The following is a 22,181-nucleotide window of genomic DNA, read 5'->3' as shown; positions in this document are numbered from 1 at the left end:
AATTATTGCATTTTTGTTTGAGTTTGCCTATCCTACACCCGATTGTTTTCGGCGATTCGTTTCTCTACGCATCTTCCTCCTCCCGACGCGCTGCCCTTGCCCACCGCCCCACCATGGTGTAGTAAGTCTTGTTGAAGCTCCACCGTCATGGATCCTGCTGTGCCTGCGGCGACCTCCTCCTTCCCCCTCCCTCCGCCGTCGTCATGACCATGGCCGCCCTCGTCCTAACCTGGTTCGGTCGCCTCCTTCGCCGCTCGCTCCAAAGGCGGCGCCGCCGCCTTCATCTTGCTACCGTCTCTCTCGCCCTCACCGTTTGGCCTGCCTACCTCCTCAAAATCTCTTCTAAAGCCTACTGGAGATGGAGAAGAGAGGAAGAGGCCGCGCCGGCCGGAGAAGAGAAATTGAGTGTTCCAACCCGCGTGAGGGGTAGAATTACCGTTTTGTTTTTGTTTTGTTTTGCTATATAAGACAGAGGCAGAGTTAATAATGTCTGTTTTTTTTTATAATAAGGCAGAGTGAAGGCTGAAGGATGTCAGTATCTTCGCGGGAAACTACAAAGTGTCAGGTTAACCGCATGTAGCAAGTGCATGCATCGGCAGGCAGGCCATGACTACATCAACGTCAGTACGTCACCGAAAAATCAAAATTTTCCCCCTAGAAGAAGAAAAGAAGACGAGAGAAAACAACAACGTCACTTTCTCTGTCAGGTTCTCTCATACTCATAGCAGTTGGCACGAGCGCATGATGAAACACGCGTTAGTTCTATTAGCAGAAGGGAAAGACAAGTTTGATCCGCCCGGATCCAGTGCTCCTTCGCTCAATCTCGCTGCCGTATCGTGCTCGACACGGACGGCATCTGACAGATTTGGGCGAGAAACATTTTCGTGCAGATTTGCTTAATGGCGTCCTGGTTGCCTACCCGCGCCGGCTTTGCAATTTGCACTGCTGCGAACAAGTTGAAGAAGTTGGTCAAAACCCAGTAGCGTGGTGGCTGCGTGGGGATTGACTTAACAGCTAGAAGCCGGCGAGCATTCTATTTAGCGATCAGTCGTAGTATGGTTAACAACAGAACAACCAGTCACTTCACCATTCCATTCGCGGCCTCGCCGCCGGCGCCGTGCCGGCGAGCAAGCCCCTCGACGCCACTACAGAGTAGTAGTGCACAGCACAGAGGGGGCACGCGGCACGCCCTAAGTTGTTGTAATCCGTTCCACTCTTTGGTAAGCTCGGCACTTACTATTGATAGGTAGCTTGTAATGTTTATCTACTTTTTTTAATGGAATATGTGCTTATGCACGGTCACGAAAAAAAAACAGAGGGGGCACGCCCGTGCGCCGACAGTCCGACACCCTCGCCTCCCGTGCGCCACACACGCACCGTGTACTACTGAGCTACTGATTGATTGCTAAACAGGCCGTGAACCATGTTCACGGCGCTGCTCAAAGAAAGGTCCACGGCGCTTCCTCCTCTGACTGCATCTGCCTCTACAAAACGAGAAAGCGCACGGCACGAGGTTCCCAAAATTCCCCATTTTTCCGGCCACCAGCTAGCCACGCCACACTCCCAATCGCCGCCGCAGCTGGTTCCCTGCTCGGTTTGTCTGATCCAGCGGCTGAATCCACAGCCGCAGACCATGGGGTTCGACAAGGAGGCGAGCTCCTCGTCCTCGCGGCTCGACGCGGCGCCGCTGCTCCCGCAGCACGGGCTGCACGGCGGCGGCGCGGGCGGGCACCTGTCATCGCAGCCCAAGACGTTCGCAAACGTCTTCATCGCCGTCGTCGGCTCGGGCGTGCTGGGCCTCCCCTACACCTTCTCCCGCACGGGCTGGGCGGCGGGGACGCTGCTCCTCCTCGCCGTCGCCGCGCTCACCTTCCACTGCATGATGCTCCTCGTCGCCGCGCGCCGCCGGATCGCGGGCGAGCACCCCAAGATCGCCTCTTTCGGGGACCTGGGCCACGCCATCTACGGCGCGCCCGGGCGCCACGCGGTCGACGCCATGCTCGTGCTCAGCCAGGCCAGCTTCTGCGTCGGCTACCTAATCTTCATCTCCAACACCATGGCGCACCTCTACCCCATCGGGGCCGAGTCCCCGGCGTCCCCGCTCCTCACGGCCAAGGCGCTCTTCATCTGGGCCATGCTGCCGTTCCAGCTCGGACTCAACTCTATCAAGACGCTCACGCTCCTCGCGCCGCTCAGCATCTTCGCCGACGTCGTTGACCTCGGCGCCATGGGCGTCGTCTTGGGCCAGGACGCCTCCATCTGGCTCGCCAACAAGCCCCCCGTGTTCGCTTTCGCTGGCCCCGCCGAGCTCCTCTACGGCCTCGGCGTCGCTGTCTACGCCTTCGAGGGAATCGGCATGGTCCTGCCGCTGGAGGCAGAGGCCGCGGACAAGCGCAGATTCGGCGCCACGCTCGCGCTGTCCATGGCGTTCATCGCCGTCATGTACGGGCTGTTCGGCGCCATGGGCTACCTCGCGTTCGGCGCCGCCACACGGGACATCATCACCACCAACCTCGGCACGGGCTGGCTCTCGGTCCTCGTGCAGCTCGGACTCTGCATCAACCTCTTCTTCACCATGCCGGTGATGATGAATCCGGTGTACGAGGTCGCCGAGCGCCTGCTCTGTGGCAAGCGCTACGCCTGGTGGCTGCGCTGGATCCTCGTCGTGGTCGTCGGGCTCCTGGCGATGCTCGTGCCCAACTTCGCCGACTTCCTCTCGCTCGTCGGCAGCAGCGTCTGCGTCGTGCTCGGGTTCGTGCTGCCCGCCGCGTTCCACCTCAAGGTCTTCGGCGCCGAGATTGGGTGGACCGGGCTCGTCGCCGACGTGGCCGTCATCGTAATCGGGACTGCGCTCGCGGTGTCCGGGACATGGACGTCACTCGTACAAATCTTCAGTTCTTCCAACCTGTAAGAGTCGACAGTCTGATAAGCACCATGTCTTGCTAATGCATTGGTAAGCATCGACATTCTGATATGGATCATGCCTTGCTGATGCAATGGGAGCGCTCAAATGGTTGTACATTGGTTCCAGTGGATCGAGAGTTTGAGACCCAATTCAGCTGCCATGTTGATTTGGGCATGCTTTACATCTCTTAAAAGTATGGGACAACATACACAATTGTTGGGAGCTTTCTGAAATCTACATGGTTTTGTTCAGATATAGGTTCCAGCTGTACCATGCAGCAGATCAATGTGTAAAGCCTATATGATCTTGTATAAGGCTGTGTTTAGTTTCAAAAAGTTTCACAAAAAGTGCTACAGTAGATACCACATCGAATCTTGCGATACGGGCACGGAGCATTAAATATAGATGAAAAAAAATTAATTGCACAGTTTGGTTGGAAATCGCGAGACGAACGTTTTGAGCCTAATTAGTCCATGATTGAACACTAACCGTCAAATAAAAATGAAAGTGCTACAGTAGCCAAATTCTTAAATTTCGTGAACTAAACACATCCTAAGACAAAGGGAACGAGGAATTGAATCCATGCGAATATGAACAATACAAGAGTACCTACTTTATGTAAGATTCTTTTGTTGAAGGAGTTTGTATCATGTTTCTGGGTCTCGATTGTCTCATGTCCTCGCGATAGGTGTCTTATATTGATCCAAAGTTTGTGCACGGTTTAGGTTTGTTGGTCATACTAGTTTTAAATGATTCGCATTGGTTGGCCAGTGGCTTAACCTTCATGGAAATGTTGCCGTCCCCCTCATAGAGATGGAAAATCTTCACTTCATTGACGAAGGAAAACCAAAGGCTCCTTTTATTTCAATTGCATCAGCTGACAAAACTGAAAAATGATTCGTCTGATTGTTTCTCATCCGTTTTTCATGCTCAGTTACCTGCTTCATCCGTCCCAAATTATAAGTCGTTGTAACTTTCTTGGAGAGTCAAAGCATCTCAAATTTATTGAAACTGTAGAGAGAATTATAAAGATTTATGTCATCGAATAGGTATACTATGAAAATATAATTAATGAATGATACTTATTAGGTATCATAATGCTACTATTTTATTATATAAACTTGATAAACTTCAAATGCTTTAACTCTCAAGAAAGCTAGAATGATTTATAATTTGGTGCTTGTTTAGTTCCTAAAAAGTTTCTCAAAAAGTGCTACAGTAGCCATCACATCGAATCTTACGATACGTGCATAGAGCATTAAATGTAGACGGAAAAAAAAAACTAATTGCACAGTTTGGTTGAAAATTGCGAGACGAACGTTTTGAGCCTAATTAGTCTATGATTGAACACTAATTGTCAAATAAAAACGAAAGTGCTACGGTAGCCAAATTCTCAAAATTCGCGAACTAAACACGCCCTTGGGATGGTGCAACGAGAGCAGGTTCCAGTTTGGGGAATGGGCTAACATCTTCCCCCTCCCTATTAAAAAAATAAATCTCCCCCCTCGGCAAGAATGGAGCGAGTTTCCCATAAACCACTGGACGGTTGTTTCTCTCATAGAACTCGTTGGCCTTGGTGACTGGGTCTCGTGACGAGGATGTATGGGTATGGTCATCTCCTTTTAATTTACAGAAGTACTCCTTTGCAGTCATCTAATAAGTTGCATCCGCGTTAGTCACCCGCCTCCCCACGCGCCGCGCCGCGCGCGGAACGCCCGTGCCGGAGACGAAGAAGAAGATGCCGCCCGACCGCGCCCAAGACGACGACATCGTTGGCGTCGGGTAAGTTCAACACCCTCTCTCTCTCTCTCTTACTCTCCCTATCTTCTCCATCTCCAGTGGGCATAGAAGGGGGTTCGGGGGGGATGAAGGCCGGCCAGGCGGTGGGGACTGCGGCAGGGCAGTTTAGGGGCCCTGGCAACGGTGGAGGCGGCCAGGCCAGGTCGGGCCGGAGGAGCTCCATGGGCGGAGCTCGCCCTAGCGCGCCGCGGCGAGGCGTTGGGCGATGGCGGCAGCGAGGACAAGGAGGAGGGCGGGGTCGAGGGGCAGGGTCGGGAGGTGGGCGGCGTGGTCGACGACGAGGTAGCCGGTGGCTGGGCCCCGAGGGTGACAGGAGAGGATGCGAGGGTAGGGGAGAAGGGCCGCTGTCGAGGGAGAAGAAGGGGGTGGGAGCGGACCACAGTGTTAGTTTACCTAGACAACCTGTCAGAATTCACTAGTAACTACCACAAAAGGACATTGTTTGTTTGCCGGCCACAGTACCTAGCCATTCCCAAGAAGGAATACAGACAATTTAACAGCTGCTATTCAAGCAGTTTTAACTCAAACCATTACAGGGACAAGTGCAGTTAATTAGCCTCTGACCATTACAATTACAACTAATTCAACTCTAACTATCACACTTAGAAGTACACATGCTTTTTTCACAAAAAAAAAAGAAGTACACATGCTCAACTTCTTCCACAACAGACAGATAGGACGACAATAAGGAAGGGGGCATTTGAGTTGAAGGCAACAACTCCCTCCGGATAGGAGCTGTACTTTTTTTTTGTAAAGGTACGTTGGTATTATCTCGTAGGTAGTCTTGTGTAGTGTCAAAGTAATTTAAAACGACTTAATAGATTATAGGTACAATAATTGTTTTTTAATTTGCCTCATAGTAACTCACGATTCCTAGATTATATGTACACGTCGTACTCGTGCTCCTTGCCGAACACGTACTGCATGATGTCGTAGTCAAGTGACACCAGAGAGAGTGAGACACGATCGTTTTCATCCTCCGGTCTCCATTCACTCCCACGGCTTAAAACTGCCGACGCACCCGCGTGCATCGCATGCAGTTGGGGCGTGTTTGGATGCCGCCCTCGTCTGGGCTTGCCTATCAGGCAAGCGATCACAGCCCAGACGATCGAAATCGAACGCTTGGGAACGCTGCCTGGCTTCTGAGCTGCTGGGAGGCAGCCTCCAAACATGCCCCTGCCTGACAAATTTGGCGCCGGTAGATATGCACAGCACCAAATGGTCTTGAAACAATGCCGCATCAGGGCGCTCGCTCTCCAAAACCAGCAACCACTGAAGACGCCTCCGACAGACAAAGGTTCCCCATGCGTCATGTTTAGTGCTTACCCTCCGTACACCGTGCCTCTCTAATAATTACACCAGCAGCATCGCGGATTTGCTTCGGTGGCACGTTACCCCTCTGCGAGCTGACATGGAAGCAGCAGGAGCACTCTTCTTTTTCTGTCTGCCTACTGCGACAAATGCGACGCCGCCAAGTGCCGGCATCCGATTGCACCGGGTCGATGGCTCCGGGCTCCCACGTTTGGGCACCGGAGGCTAGTTATTCTGTCGGTTGCGGTGGGCCGGCCGGTGGCCGGTGGACTCTGTAGTCTGTCTCTGTCCCAGCGTCCGCGGCTCCTGGCTCGCCGATCTTCTTTTTAACCCCCCTGCGCTCGCTCGCTCTTCTTCCCTTTCTTCTTCAGTTCTTCAGAAGACCAAACTTGCCTTGGCAGCGTAGTAGCCAGTCCAAACACAACGCAGCGCAGAGCAGAAAGGAAGGAGACCACCAACCTAATCCATAACTGCCCTCCGAACGCCAACTCCTCCTCCTCCCCTGCCACCCTCGACGCCACGCCATCTCTCTCGCTCTCTCCCTGCCCTGCCTTGCCTTGGTCGGTTTCGTTTCGATCCCGCTCCTGAACAGGAAGTTGGCAACTGGTGGGCGCTGCCTGCTTGCTTCTTCTTCCGGTGAAGATACTAGAAAGGAGTCGCCGATCTCGGCCTGCTGTGATCCGGTTGTCGCCTGTGGGGGGTGCAGGGTGCTTGTCTTTGTCCTCCACAGCGCCGTGAATCGACCGGCCATGTTCGTCAAGAAGCTCGTGGAGAAGGCCTCCAAGAAGGTACGGCTTCTCTCCCTTTACCCCCTACATCTGTGCTCTCCCAGTTTCCGTTTCTGCCCTCTCTTTTCTTCGGGCTAGGCTCTTGGTTGAAGATACGTACCATTGAATGAAGCATTAGATACTTATTACTGTAGATTAGATGAAAACTCTGCAGAATACGCTGACGAAATTTGGGGCTGCAGCGAATCCTCATTGAACTTCCATGCCGCTCTGGACAGGATTTTTTCTTTCGGATTAGATAATCCTGCGTGTTTGCGGCCAATCCTACGGCACCACGCTGGTTGAATTTGCGTATGTTTATCGATTTTTTTTTTTTTTTGCAGTATGAAATATTTCTAGTCGAAAAATGTTACTATCCCGTTTTCCGTTTCTAAGCATTGTCTTCCTTTCGGAAACTAGAAAAAGAATGTCCTCGCAGACGCCGTGCCGTATGGCTCGTTATACACTCTGACAGAGACATGGTTTTAATCGAAGCTCTGTTCAAATTTCAAACATTTTCAAAATGTAGGACACCCAGGAAATCAATACGGAACGCGTAGTGCCATGTGATCCCATAAATGTCGAGCCACTACCATATAGTTTATTCCCAGCAGAAATTATCCCTACCTGTGGTGAAAAAGTGAAAAGTAAGGCTGGAGCTGTTCTGCAGGAATAGATAGAGCGTTTCGGTGGAAGCATGATCTTTGTTAAAGGCGATCGAGATGGATAAGAGTTTGCATTGATGAGCTCACATAGTAGCAGCAGCAGACCAGCAGTACGTGGATTAGCTATTAATATAAAACATGGCATCTAGTGAGATTAAAAACGTCTGGCCGGTTCTTCGAGATCAACGAGATCCTTTTATTCCAATTGTGGGTTCAACGTATCAAACGCCGGCTTTGCATCAAGTCGCATTTGGGTGTAAGTTTAGCCTCTCTTTTTTTCTCTGGCCTCAAACGCTCAAACGGTACCAGCTGTTTTACCTGGCACGGTCCATGTCTGCGAGGCCACTTGTGCTGTCTGCTGTGCCAAGGACGGGGAGTTGGAGATGATGACTGGTGCAGAGGTCAAGGAATGATGCGTCGATTGCATTGTTAAAGGGGAAAAAGAAGCAGTAATCAACTTCACATTGGAGCAAGCTGTGGAGTAGTTAACGAGAGAAGACAGAGAGGGAGAGCAGGTCATGTACTGACAGTGACACGGAGAGCGGCAGATATAATCCGTCATCGTACGTTGCTAGCGTAGGTTTATCGAACTGGAGTCTGGGATTAGTACGTGTACGGTTGTCTCTTGGCGACTTGGTTTTCAATTGGCTAGGGCCTATGCCATCCAAATTCCAAGTTTTTTCACTCTCTCTCCATCACATCAATTTTTAGCTGCTTGCATGGAGTATTAAATGTAGGTAAAAAAATAACTAATTACATAGTTTAGTTAGAAATCACAAGATGAATCTTTTGAGCCTAGTTGATCCACAATTGGACAATATTTATCAAATAAGATGAAAATAGTACTATTTATCGGGTTCATTTCTTTTGCAATCTAAATGAGGCAGATCCGGGACGTCTGGCAGCTCAGAAGTCAGAATGCCTCGAAAATAACCCGAGGCGATGTGACCGGCCATGTGCAGCAGTGCAAGGCCGGTGAGCAGCTGGTCCAGGAGACCCGCGGTTTGTGCCACGGAGCCTTTCTTTTGGTTTTTAGGGTCCCTTTGCTAATCATTGGACCGAAGTTCACTGGGTTGGGACTGGAATGGATTTCGTCTCGAAGATCGTTTAGCAATTACTATTCGTTTTTTTTATTCTGAGTCAAATTTCTTTAACATTGGTTAAGTTTATATCAAAATGCATCAACAATTACAATGTTAAATTAGTTCCACTGAATTATCTATGGGGTATGTTTTGACAAAGCATTTACTTGAATTCGTAGCTGTTAATATATTGCTAATTCAACAAACAAACAAGCTATAGTTTTGAAAGAGAGTAGCACGTCATGGTTACATGTGAAAAAGATAAGAAAAATGAATACATTTCAGAGAGGATTTCGTCGCTCGGAGCAAAGAAAAGAAAATCGTAATAAGAAATATGTCAAAAATATAAAACCAAATTTCAGCTCCCGGCGAGGATCGAACTCGCGACCTTTCGCTTACGAAGCGAACGCACTACCACTATGCTACGGAAGCAGGTGCTGCTGGTTTTGAAAATAAAGTTTTTATTCGTAGTTTCAACAGCAACATATCGGCAGCATCAGCTCCCTGCGCGCCGAGGACGTCAGCCCGCGGCTAGCCTTCCACTATGGCGTCCCCGCCGACGCCGCCCTCCTCGCCTACGACCCCGTCCTCCACGTCCTTGCCGTTGCCACCAGGTAACAACACGGCCGCCGCTTCGCTACCTTCCGCTTCCGGCTCACTCCCCCTTTCTCTGCGATTGCTTTCAGGAATGGGCAGATCAAGCTGTTCGGCCGCGACAACACGCAGGCGTTGCTCCAGTCCCCCTCTCCACTCCCTTCCAGGTTCTTGCAGGTACGACCGCGCCGCCCTCCCGTCGCCAATCCCACTACTTAATTTGCGTGTCCAATGTCGCGTGGCGAGACTTGGAGGCGTCTCACTCTAAGATGTTCCGTTTCAGTTTGCCGAGGGCCAAGGGGTTCTGCTCAATGTCAACACCCAGAACCAGATCGAGGTGATTTTTTTATACTTATGAATATATTTGACTGATGATTTCGCTTCCATGTATTGTTAATCCGGAAGGCACCTTGTGTGCAGGTTTGGGACATCGATGCCAAAAAACTCTGTTATCTGCACCCGATTGAAAAGGCAATCACTGCATTCTCTGTGCTGCAGAAGAGCTTCTACATGTGAGTTATATACTTATAGTTGTTTCCGACTACTGAGTCGATGGATTCCAAATGGTTTAGTGCTCTAATGGGAATTCTGTGCCTGGCAGATATGTTGGGGATAGTTCTGGAAATTTATCTCTATTGAAGCTTGATTTGGCTCAGAGATGCCTAGCTGACATGCCGTACTGGATTCCTTTTACTGAATCTTATGGTATGACGTTGCTACACTAGAAATATCTGTCTACCGTGCTCATAATCAACTTTGTCAATCGGTGTCTCATTTTTCGTATTTTTCAGCATGTGATCACATTCAAAAGGGAGCACCCTTCAGATATTGGTTTCGTTTTTAGATAATTCTTGCAATACGAGCAGCCGTAAATCGAAGTGGAACACTAAAAGTTGACTCATTTTGTTTGGGTTTTTGTTTCTTTGCTGAAGGTTCCACTGCTAGTGCTGGTAATGATGTCGAAGTAATATTTGTTTCGCCCCAGCCTTTGTCTGAATTGAACAGGTCAATCTCTTCCTAGTGCTCAGCCATATATCCTAATCTAGGATTAACAGGTTAATCCTGTGTGTTCGAGAAAAAAAAACAACTTCATCTTAATAACCCATCTAGTATCCCTGTTTGATCTTACATTTCACTATTTGTAGACATATACAAAAGTCTCATTAAGGTACATTCTTCTTCTCAGGGTGCTCATTATCTTCAGAGATGGGGTTATGAGTTTGTGGGATATTAAAGCTAGCAAAGCAGTATCCATATCTGGTAAAACTATGCAGCAGCAATCACAGAAGGAGGCTAAAAATGTAACATCAGCATGCTGGGTTTGTGCCAAGGGAAGCAAAATTGCTATTGGATATGATAATGGCGATTTATACATTTGGGCCATTCCTGAGGTTACAACTACACAAAATTCCTCATCTATGGGCGGCCAGAATCTACCTATTCAGAGGCTTAACCTAGGATACAAGCTAGACAAGTTGCCAATAGTCTCTTTGCAATGGATCTCTAGCGATGGAAAGGCAGGTCGTTTGTATATCAATGGTTTCAATGATCATGGTCACCTATTTCAGGTGGAAACACTGACCTTTAGCAAAACAAATATTTAAACTGTTTCTCAAATAATAGTTTGTAGACTGGCCACTGCCATAAATTTCAAGTGCCATGTTATATCCCTTGTACCTTGTTTTCTTATCATGTGGAATTATGTTCTAAAATAGCAATGTGCCTTATCACCTGTAAGATTTTGCTTCATAATACCAATTTAGAATCAATGTAGTTATATGATTGGCTGGTCTGCAAATTGAAATATCACACTTTAAATGGCAAGCTAGACTGACCAAAAAAGTGTTTTTATTTCCCAGAAACATTTGAAAGTTGCCCCTTTCTGTGCATTGTTGGAGCCTGTATTTTCTTCCCTACAAAATTAGTTTGATGACTTACACGGATAATGTATCTTGATTGTTTCTGTTCAGTAAGAACTGCATCTTTGTTCAACCTTCCACTTGGTGTTTATGAATAGGTTTTGATTCTGAATGAAGAGAGTGAATCGCGAATTGTAAAGATGGTCTTGCCTATCGCTGAATCTTGCCAAGGAATGGAACTTGTTACAGGGCTTAGTGACCCAAATAAGCACAGACAAAGTACCCTTGTTCTCTTGTTGAAATCTGGTCAGATCTGTTTATATGATGATTCAGAAATTGAGCGCTATCTCCTTCACTCTCAGTCTAGATCACCTCCAACACTTCCAAACTGTTCATATGTGAAGCTTCCTTATGGTGATTCAGGCATCAGTGTTGCAAAGTTCTATACATGTAACCCTGCAGCCTTAGCTTCTTTGGACGAGGCATGTATATACTTGTTATTTCTTTCAAAAACTTCAAACTCTTTGATCAAGTTGTTCTTCCTTCTAATGGTGTGCAGGATTATTTTTCATCAGCCACCAAATATCCATGGCTGTTTTCAATGAAGGATAAAGGTCAGACTTTAACAAGTTTTACCAGCATTCATAATGTGGCAGAACCGTCTGATCTAATGCCCTCTACAACGTACTTGTCTTCCATTAGACTCTTAAGTACCTAAGAGAGTGCACTAAACCACGCTGTTCCATCGAGCACATCCAAAGGAAGAACTCGAAAATCCAAATTTTTCGTCAGGATCATAAATGAGAAGATAAAGCTTACAACATTCTTAGCTATTTCTTTACATCACTTTATTACAACATCAGAATGATAAACAAGATAATTACGACAGTGGAATAAAACATGTGATCAGAGTTTCAGCGGAAATTAAGTTTACTTGTAAGCTATTGAACGTTAAGCATGAGACATAATTATATACATGTGAGGATAGCAAATCATAAGCTTTTCTTTCCAAAACTTTATTCGTGAAGGTTGTAATTAAAACTCTATGTCCGTAACGTAAGGAAACCCTCGCTGAGCCCACCAGAAGGTTTCCACACACAAGGTCAGCTCTACCAGCATCCACCTGTCACCTGCAACAGGGGGAATAAAACCCTGATTACTCGATTATATACATGTGTTAGAACGTGTGTTTTGATGTCTACAGCCATGTAGAGTGGTGAACCACCCACCTCCTGGGACGTCCTGCTTCCCCTTTTATAGACGAAGGGGAAGAGCAGGTTACACAGAGAGAAAGAGGGAGAAGAGGCAAGGAGAGGAAGGCTTCCAGGACCGTCGGGCCTTTCTTTTCCTTTGTGCGGGTCCCGCCGACACTGCAGATGGTGACAGGGACGGCTCCACGCCGGGTGCCTGTTCGCCGCTGATGCCAAGCCCTGGCGTTGTCAGCGGGTCGTAACGTCCCATTCCGCCCCGGCGGGCGACACGGCGAACCAGCGTGCTGGTTAGCGGCCGTATAGGGAGTAGGCAGCATAGTGACCACGCGTCCATCACTGTTGGTGATGTGAGTTCCCTGGAGTGACATGTCGCAGGCACGGGTCATGTTGAGATGTGCCCGCTCCCTGCACGATGCTAGAAGTTTGACCTTGGGTTGTGCTTTCTGGTCCGTAGTGGTTGGCGGCGGTATGGGCTTTCGTCAGGAGCCGCGCCTAAGGGGTCGGGCGAGACGGAAACCCCGACCCAGAGGCCGGGCGAGGCGGAGACCCCGACCCAGAGGTCGGACGAGGCGGAGCCCGCGGCCTCGGGGTCGGGTGAGGCAGAGCCCGCGGCCTCGAGGTCGGGCGAGACGGAGCCCGCCCCCAAGGGTCAGGCGAGGCGGAGCCTGTGGCCTCGGGGTCGGGCGAGGCGGAGCCTACGCACCTAGGGTCGGGCGAGACGGAGCCTGCGTACTTGGGGGTTGGTTGGAGTTGTAGTCGCGTTCTTTACTGCTCGGATGAATCAATGTTGATGATCATTAGCTCCTCCTTCGGGTACTCTAGTATTGGTCCCCGACACCTTTCATGTTCCAGTTCTTACTACGGTACTAGGCCATAGTCAAGTCGTACCGTCTCAAAAGAAACGGCGATTTGCGAATCAATGTATCCCAGCTGGGTACCCTGAAACACACGCCTCACTTGTATCCCATGCACAAACAAGACCAACCCGTTCCACTCCTATCAAGGGGTCTAGGTCTCCATCCAAACTTGGACTCTAAGCTCCCAACATCTGAGACCCGGTCTCAGTATGGTGCTTAGACCTCCACCTAATACCCACCCTTAAAACTCGGTCCGGAAAGAGCCGGAACCCATGACAAGAGAGCAACAAGTCTTCCCACTCCCATAAGCAAATATGTGCTCAGGATAATACGTCTGTGACCTGACTATCATCCACAGCAACGGACGGTCCTCAATTAACACAGGCGGGACAAATGCAACCGGAGCCTTGCTCGGTTGCCTAACTAAATCCAAATCCAAATCCAAAGCACAGTCCCCTCGCCCGGTCTTCAATTATCATCCATATATATTCCATGTGATAGTTATATGATATAAGAACAATAATGTCTTTCCTACCTCTCGCGAGTGACAGGTAATCACTCGACTTCTACTAGAATCCTTTAGCATAGCAATTTACACGATCCTGACATACTAGTAGTACTCATAGGATAAGGATATATATATGCAAGTGGATTTTATTCAACTCCTTAAAACTTAATGCACAAGCATAAGATAAAGTACAGAATAAGAATAATAGGGGTTATGCACCGGGGCTTGCCTGGGTAAGATATAACCAAAAGATAGCATTCCATCGTGGTGATCCGATCATCAAGGCACCATCCTTTCTGCTACTCCAGATGACTCCGAAAGTCGTTGTTGTTCCTATTATACACGTGGATGCAACACAGAAACGTAATTAACCAACGGCAACCGCAATTCTTAAAATACGTTGACGCCTCTCAAGCTAACGAGCTAGCTCTACGACTAACATACTAGGCTACGTATTCACATTGTCGAGTAAGGTGTCTTTTCTGGAAAAATGTTCTAATCCTACAATCCCAAGGTGTTTCTTTTACTTCATTTCATTGATTTAATATATATTCGAACTATGACTCATTAGCTATCTTAGCAAACTAATTATTATGGAGATACAAAAATTACAGTGAGCACCTCATAATATTAGAAAGTTACTGTAAAATTTCCAAAATTAACACTAGCACTAATTAATTATAAAAATTTCTACAGGTTTATATCTTAACAATATAAGCATCTCAATTTAATTAGATAACTCCTGAAAATACTATAAAACTATGCGAACAAGATATACTAGCAGATAGACCATGATTTTAGGAACCTAACAAAATTAGTTTCACAATTTTTGGTCCACTACACAAATTTATATTGAATTTACAAGTTTGCCTTAGAAACTAAGTTAGAAAATGCTTTAGGAAAAAGGGAAAGACTGGCCACCAATTCGGCCTAGCCGCCCGTTGCGGCCCGCACGGGGCGTGGCCGCGCGCCAGCAGGCCGGCCCAACTGGCCCGCTACGCAAGCGTACTCGCGCATTTAGCAAAAAGATCACCGGCTTATCAGATTACTACGCGGCGACCCCGCGCACTATTGCACTAGAGACAAGTTTTGCATCGAGCACCCTCAATAACCTTACCCTCTCACTGAATCGGTCCCCGACGCCTTGCGCGCGACGGAGCGGCTCTGGCCGACACTGCACACCTACGCCGGATAATGGAGCGAGGCACCGATCAAACAAGCAGGCCGGCGAGCATCGCGAAGCCAAGACGAAACCCTGAGCGACGATTAGAAGTTAGACGGTGACTGCTAATGCACTGCTCGCGTCGGCGGACCAACTACCACGGCGGCGTGAGCGTTCCGGCGAGCCTACGCCCCCACAAACGGGTAGAGATAGCGGAGAAGCATCAGTAGCTCACTATGGTGCACGCTATGGCGATGGTCGAAGCAGGGGAGGGCCAAGGTAGTTTGGCCACGTGCGCCCAGGCACGACGGCGACATCCCGAGGCGGACACCGACGCGTCACAACACCGTCGACGAGTGCCCTAGCCAAAATAGCGCGAGCACCGAATAGAGGGAGTCAAGGCGAGTTCGGGGTTACGAGCAATTGAACTGCTATCAACCCTACGGGCCTTACCCCCAAACCTACCGGCTCGGTGGCGCACATGAATGGCGGCGAGCAAAATGTCAAATTGCCGGTCGGTAGTGTTCGGCCGGGCTTGAGGAGAAAGAGACGGCTAGCCGACTTCCTAAGGTACCCACTGGAGCGAGGAATTATGCGGCGAAGCCCGCTGACGCTAGGAGGGAAGAAGGAGCGGTGGTCCTGCGCATGGTGCGGTCGTGGAGAGGGCACACGAGCGAGCCCGAGCAAGTTAAGACGGGGTGGTTCCGATCGATGGCGGCAGCACCAGCATGTGCGCCCAGATGACGAGACATGGAGGCTTGGCGCGAAGCGCTTGGAATGTAGTGGCAGGACCCAAGCGGGGGTCACCGGCGTCGGCTAGTGGAGGCAAAGCGAGGCAGAGAGGCATCACCATCGCCACTGTGACCGAGGTCAGTCGACCCAGACGCGGCTGCAGTGGCACATGCCCGGAGGCTCAACGCGTTAGTTGAATCGGGGGGCGGGGCGGGTGCCACGTTGGTCGAGCGACGACAGTCGCAGCCTCGGCTCAACCCTGCACGAGGCACGGCGTCCAGCCACTCGAGCGTGGCGCGCTCGTGAAGCAGCAGTGGAAGTCAGGCCGCATCCAACCGAGACCGGCCAACGCAGGGCCAGGGACGCCGCGTGGCACCGACCGGGCGCGCGAGCTAGCCAGCGGCAACAGCCCGGCCACGTCTTGAGCTCGGCGCCAGCAGCGCTCGCGTGCGCACGGTGACCGCAGACTCAGGCCGAGCGACAACAACCGATGACGTGCACGTGTTGTAAAGCGAAGCAAAGGCTGTTGATCAACACGACCGAAGTTCAACCAATTCCACTAACCTAAAGCCGATACTAACACCCAACTGGCGAAGCAAACCTCACGTCCAGAGAGTGACCAGAGAGGGAGATAGGGAGGTGCCAACATGAGTTCGTCACGCTGAGCGCCGGTTCGGGAACCGAGCACCAAATCATGGTTCACAGCGCGTTCTAAGGAGGTTTGGCAAATTTAGAGCGGGCAACGTGATATCCAAAACAACTTCGATCTACACCATGCTCAAGTGCTTACTTAGAAGCAACCAACAGTACAAAAACATGGATCTAGTGTTTAAACATTTTAGTTAGAATTTAAATGCCAAAATGGCATTGTCTACTACCCTTCCTTACTTAGAAAAGTTAAGGGTTTCAGTTGAGGCTAAGTAGCCATTAACTCTTTTGTCGTAATTTTTAATAGGTCTAAACCTTGTTAACTTCAACCAACAAATACTCCATGCAATAGTTCATACTTTATACTAAACCATAGGAACAAAATATTTAAGCACTATTTAATTATTTTGCTCAATATAATTCGCCAAAAATGGCACTTTATTCACAAGTTCAACTTCTTGCCGATTCAACGAAAAGGTCTGATTTTAATTTCAGATTTGATTTTTTTGAGCTCCCAAGAACACTAGTTAACAACATTTATTTTTCAAAAGTTAAAGTTGCATTTCTACCTACTAAACTTGTACTTCAATTTTTATTTAAGTACTAAATACAAGTTATATTTTATTTTTGTTTATAGAAATTGTTTTTCGTGCCAAACAATTAAAACTACTTATCCTATTTTTCTTGTTAGGATTTTCATTAGCATTTTTACGCGCTAAGTAAATTAACTTAGATATTTATTTGATTTCTCTCAACCACTAAAGGTAGGTCGCACATGGTTTGTTTATCATTTCATGCGTGATTTTAATTTTTTCAACTCGAGAACTTGTTTTGCTAATTTCCCTAAGACCTTAACCTAGGTGCTAAGCAAGCTCGTAACACCAGAGGTGTTACACATAAGACCCGGAACCTCTGTATAACTGGACATCTAGATGGAACCATAAACTTTTGGGATGCATCATGCCCTCATTTACTGCAGATTTTTATGATAAAGCAGCAGGTTCCTTCAAATTACAATAGCTTTTGAACATTCATTGTTATGCATTTGCATACCAATTAATATGTTGGCTACTTTGATAATTGTGCAGAATGAAGACAATACATCAGCTGGCAACCCTATCACATCATTACAGTTTGATATGTCCTCTAGCATTCTGTTGTCTGGAGAAAGGAGTGGAATGGTAAGCTATTCCGTGGCCATGACATGACTTCTAGCTTCCATGTCTGATGCACTTGCAGTGCAATAAAGCTTCTTTCCTGTTATTTCTAGGTCCGTATTATCACATTCAAAAAGGACTCCAGCGACAACATATTCTCCTTTTTAAATGGTACTGTTATCCTCACACTATTCCTAAACCCAACAGTTGGTGCTTCTATCTTGGTATGCTTATGTATTGTTTTCATGGAAAATTACACTACAACAGCATCTATACTATCATTCAAAATGTTGACCTTTACCAGTTCGATGTGTACATGCTCAATAAAAATTGTGGAACATGAGACTAAAGGATAGTAGGCGTAATTTCGGAGACTAATATCAGCATGTTCTTTTTCTTCGTGACATGATTTTCAACTTGTAATATTAGGGTTCTAGTCATCATCTTGGGAGAATGTACCTTGTGGAAACATAGGAATGACTGTGTTCAATGGTGCCCACCCTAGCATCTCTGAGGGAGGAGTCCCAGCTTTGATGTATGGCATGAGCTAAGGGGCTGTCTTTCCTCTCTGCCCCTAACTCAGGTCGTTAAGCTTCTAGGTCGGGTCATTTATTAGTTTTTCTAACAGGCCCAAATATAATTAATGTTTAAATCAGGTGTGGGTGGGTGGGTGTTGTAACACTACCTTCTTCTATTAATGCAATGATACGTAGCTTTCCTTCCTGTTCGAGAAAAAAAAAGTAGAGTTCTAGACAATTATCATCATCATCAATTTTATTATAGGGTGAGACGGTGAGTGGGTGACAATATCTCATGCCTTGTGTTGAAGATAAAGAATAATGTAATAATTATGTTTTTCAGATTATTGATATTAGTATAGAAGAGATGTGTGGGGTTTTCCTGCAGATCTATTCCTCAAAAGAAAAGAAATATGATATGTTGTTGCTTAAGAAGGTGTATCTTTGGTTGGTTGGACGATACATAGTCTACAAGTGTACTCATAGATGCAGATGTAAGAGACTCTGTAAACATTGGTATTCTTGGTCTTATCATTTGGATGAATGGCATATTTTTCTTCAATGACATATTTAAATGCATGAGTTTTAAAGTTTATATATTCTATATCTTCTATATCTTGACATGATCAAATAATTTGACAGCAAAGCAAGGAGATAACTGCAATGTCAAAAGTATAAAGCTTAAAGGAGCTATAACCACGATGTCTTCTATTTCAAAATCAAAGCATTTTGCTGCTGGGACAGAAAAAGGAATTGTAAGTGCTCGATTGTGTGTAGTTTGTACAAAACATTCTCAGTTTTTTTTTTGGCTGTAATTCCTAGGCGCTGTTTAGTCAACAAGCTGGATAACCCAGTAGCCCACAGAATTTCAGAGCTAGGCTTGAAAGTAGAGTTCATCCTTGTATATTCTAGCATTGATGACAGAAAATTATTTTCTCTTGATTAATAATAAATTTTGGTATATTGTTAATTTTAAGGATTTTCACAGTGCCTTCAACCCCACATGTTGTTTCATGTAAATAGATAAGGCAGCCTCCTTGGTCTCACCAACATGTTTGTGACTTTGTGTCCTAGTTTCAGAAAACGACATTTGTTCATCTACAAGAGTCAGAAATATCAAATATGGGTATGTGGTTGCTATGCTACATGAGGGAAGCAAAACTAAATGGTTACAAACAAGATTAACAAATTATTGTTCCTATTTATTTTTAAAAAAAATAGCAACCATGGAATCTCATGATGGCCACAATTTTTTTTAACATTCATGGCTTGCAATGATCAGTATCATGGATATCAATGTCCCTGGTTATTCCATAGAGATAAAATGATTATTTAAGCATGTTTCCCATGGTTTTTACTTCATTTATATGTGGCTCAGATTTGTTGTGCTCTATCTGGTCCCAGCGGTCTAAGTCAACAAAATCTTATAATGTCACAAAATCCATGTTTCAGGTATCAGTTATCAACGTAGAAGATGCTACAATCTTATATCAAAAACAGTTTGAGTGTCGACTATCTGGTGGAATCGCCTCTTTGCAATTTGAAATCTATAGCCATAATGGATATGACAAGGACATTTTGATAGCAGCGATGGAAGATTCATCTATTTTTATTATCGAGGAAGAAAATGGGAAACTTTTGAACCCCAGCCCAGTTCAGACTGACAAACCCTCTAAAGCCCTTCTTCTGCAGATGTTAGGTGCGCTTTATGGCATTGCATACTTATCTGTTTTTGTTGATAAATTAACTATTGGCATTCTAAGTCCCTGTAGAAATTGTGTGACAGAGTTATCACCCAATGACACACCAGCAGTTTCAGATAACCACGATACAGTATCGAAGGAATCATTGCTGTTACTTTGCACTGAAAATGCGATCCGCTTATTTTCCTTGTGCCACGCAATTCAGGTATTTGTATCTCTAATTATCTATCATTTTCTTTCTTTACCACGAGTTGTCGTTGTTCTTATGGTTTTATACTCCATTCAGGGCACAAAGAAGATAATCAATAAGAAGAAATTGAGCAGTAGGTTGTTGTTTCGCCTCTCTTATTCATAGTTCTTCTAATGACATTGGACTTATACTTGTCTTCTCCAATGGGAAAATTGAAATAAGGTGAGGCAACAATTTACTTAAAGACTTCGAATCTTTGATGTGCCTGTGGATACTAAAGTGAAGTCAATGTGCTTCCTTTTTTTCTGTGTGTACGTGAAACTGCAGATCCCTGGCAGACTTATCCTTGTTGAAGGATGCCTTTTTACGAGGTTTTGTGTACTCAAGAAACTTGAATTCAACTAGTTCCATAGCATGTTCATCTGATGGAGAAACCATCTTGGTATGCTCTGCGCCTGCCCAGCCTTTACCTACTAAATAGCATGTAAATTTTCAGTTGTAAAATAATGTATTGTCTTACAAAATAATCGAATTAATTTTACAGTTTAATGGAGAAGAGACCTATTTTTTCTCTACGCTCTGCCAGGATGAGATATGGTTAGTATGTAATTTTATAGTAGTTTTGCACTTTTGTGCCTTTGAGACCCATGGGTTCATGATTAAGCTACTGCCATAATTACCAATGTATAATCTAATATTTTCAAAAAGGAATTTCAATTCTAGATCTGAACACCTAGATGCAGTTCCTTTTAGTTATTTTGAAGATTGGCTTATGCTATCTGAGTACTATGGTTTGTACACAGGCATGTGGACAGCATTAGTACAGTATACAGAAAAGAGAGCTCAACCAGGGAAGACTCTTCTTTTGTAGTGAAATCTCCTAAAGAAAAGAAAAAGGTAATTAATTGATCGTAGAGAGCTGGAAGCCATCTACATAACTTTTCTTACAACGGAAGTATGGAACTCAGCAGGGTCTGTTTGGAATGATTATGAAAGATAACAAAGGAAGCAAATCAAAAGAAAGTGCTGCAAATGGCAGCGAACAATGTATTGCAATGACTTCTGAAGAGCTGGCTTCAATATTTTCTTCAACTAACTTTGCTTTGCCATCTGAGGGAAGGAACAGTTCACTAAGAGATGATGAAAATGTCGAGCTGGACATAGGTATATGCTATCATTTTTCTTTTACTTGTGGAGCAGTATATACTTATGTTTATACTATATGTTTTTTGTCTGAAGATGATATCGACATTGATGACAACCCACAGAAGCCAAAAGGACCACATTTCCCTGGTCTAAGCAAAGAGAAAATCAGCAAGGGACTCCATACCCTTAGAGGTCAGTAAAGTACACTTATAAGATGTTCATAAATTTGTAATCCACTGTGTGGCTTTGTAAAATTGGGTTCTGATTCAACTATATATATTAAAAAAATTGTGTAATGTGATCAAGTCAACTATGCACATGCAGGAAAGTTGAAGCCCAAGACTGAAGAAAAGATAAGCGCAGGAAACAAAAAGACTGAAGATGAAACATCAGTGAGTCAAGTTGATCAGATAAAGATGGAGTATGGATATGCAAATACAACAAATGATGCGAGTGCATTAAGCTCATCTATGCAAATCATATGAATTATTATGCATAGAATAATGCACAATATAATTAGCAGCCATGTTTCGATTACCATTTGCCAATCCCCTTTCATGTTTATATGAACAGGATTCAACCAGCGTTCCAAAAATGATTGGGAACAAGCTGCAGGAGAACATGAAAAAGTTGGAGGTATATGCTTATGCTTCACTAACCAGATCATGCAGTTAGGAAACTAGGCTTCAAGGTGCTTAACTTAATTAGGTGTACCCTATGGAATAATATTGTTCCACGGTTCCTTTTGACATGACGCTGTGAACAAGATCTACCACAGTTCAATCTCTAAACTCTTGTTATTGCTACATCATTTGTTACCAGTTCCAGTATTTCTTCAACCAAAAAAGTCCATACAAAAAACCTGCAGAAACAATGAAACATAGAATACTTGCTATTGTTGCCTGATTAAAAAAAAGCAACAGACAAACAGTTAACGTGGACCAATGTGTTCTGCAGGGCATTAACCTTCGGGCTGCTGATATGGCCAACGGCGCCCAGTCATTCTCTGCAATGGCAAAAGAGCTACTCCGGACAAAGAACGAGAAGGGGACCTCATAATCACCTACACCAATTTCCCCTTCCTGTTGTAAAGTTCTTCATTGCCGTTTCTCATCCCAGGATTGTCGATCTGACGATCTGTATCTGCCGTTGTCAAACTCTCTTCCGCTACATACAACTATACAAGCAGGTTACTTGTAAATAGTGAATCGAGTGTACGTGCAACTATGAGGTCTGTACATTACATTGCGAGTTATTTTTTGCCGCGGCAATTTTGACTCATCACTTAATACTATGAGAGCAGCTCTCAAAGGTAACGCGGAAGAAGCTTGGGCCCTTTGAAGGGCTCTGGTTCTGACTTATTCAC

General features: G+C 46.0%; 1 protein-coding gene, 1 non-coding gene and 1 pseudogene across 2 annotated transcripts; 2 read left to right on the top strand and 1 right to left on the bottom strand.

Moving 5' to 3' along the window:
* The first annotated feature begins 1,408 nt into the window (after nt 1-1,408).
* On the top strand, nt 1,409-3,292 carry LOC136497009 (amino acid transporter AVT3B-like). The gene has a single exon (XM_066492794.1). The coding sequence runs from the start codon at nt 1,424-1,426 to the stop codon at nt 2,909-2,911; it is 1,488 nt and encodes a 495-aa protein (XP_066348891.1). The 5' UTR covers nt 1,409-1,423; the 3' UTR covers nt 2,912-3,292.
* A 3,194-nt stretch (nt 3,293-6,486) lies between these two features.
* LOC136497010 (uncharacterized) lies at nt 6,487-22,058 on the top strand (annotated as a pseudogene).
* Nucleotides 8,891-8,962, bottom strand: TRNAT-CGU (transfer RNA threonine (anticodon CGU)). The gene has a single exon. It is a non-coding gene; the product is annotated as a tRNA-Thr (tRNA).
* Nucleotides 22,059-22,181: the final 123 nt, after the last annotated feature.

This window comes from Miscanthus floridulus, chromosome 12 (assembly GCF_019320115.1).
Source record: "Miscanthus floridulus cultivar M001 chromosome 12, ASM1932011v1, whole genome shotgun sequence".
NCBI classification, from domain to species: Eukaryota; Viridiplantae; Streptophyta; class Magnoliopsida; order Poales; family Poaceae; genus Miscanthus; species Miscanthus floridulus.
This window is presented reverse-complemented; position numbering and strand designations above follow the sequence as displayed.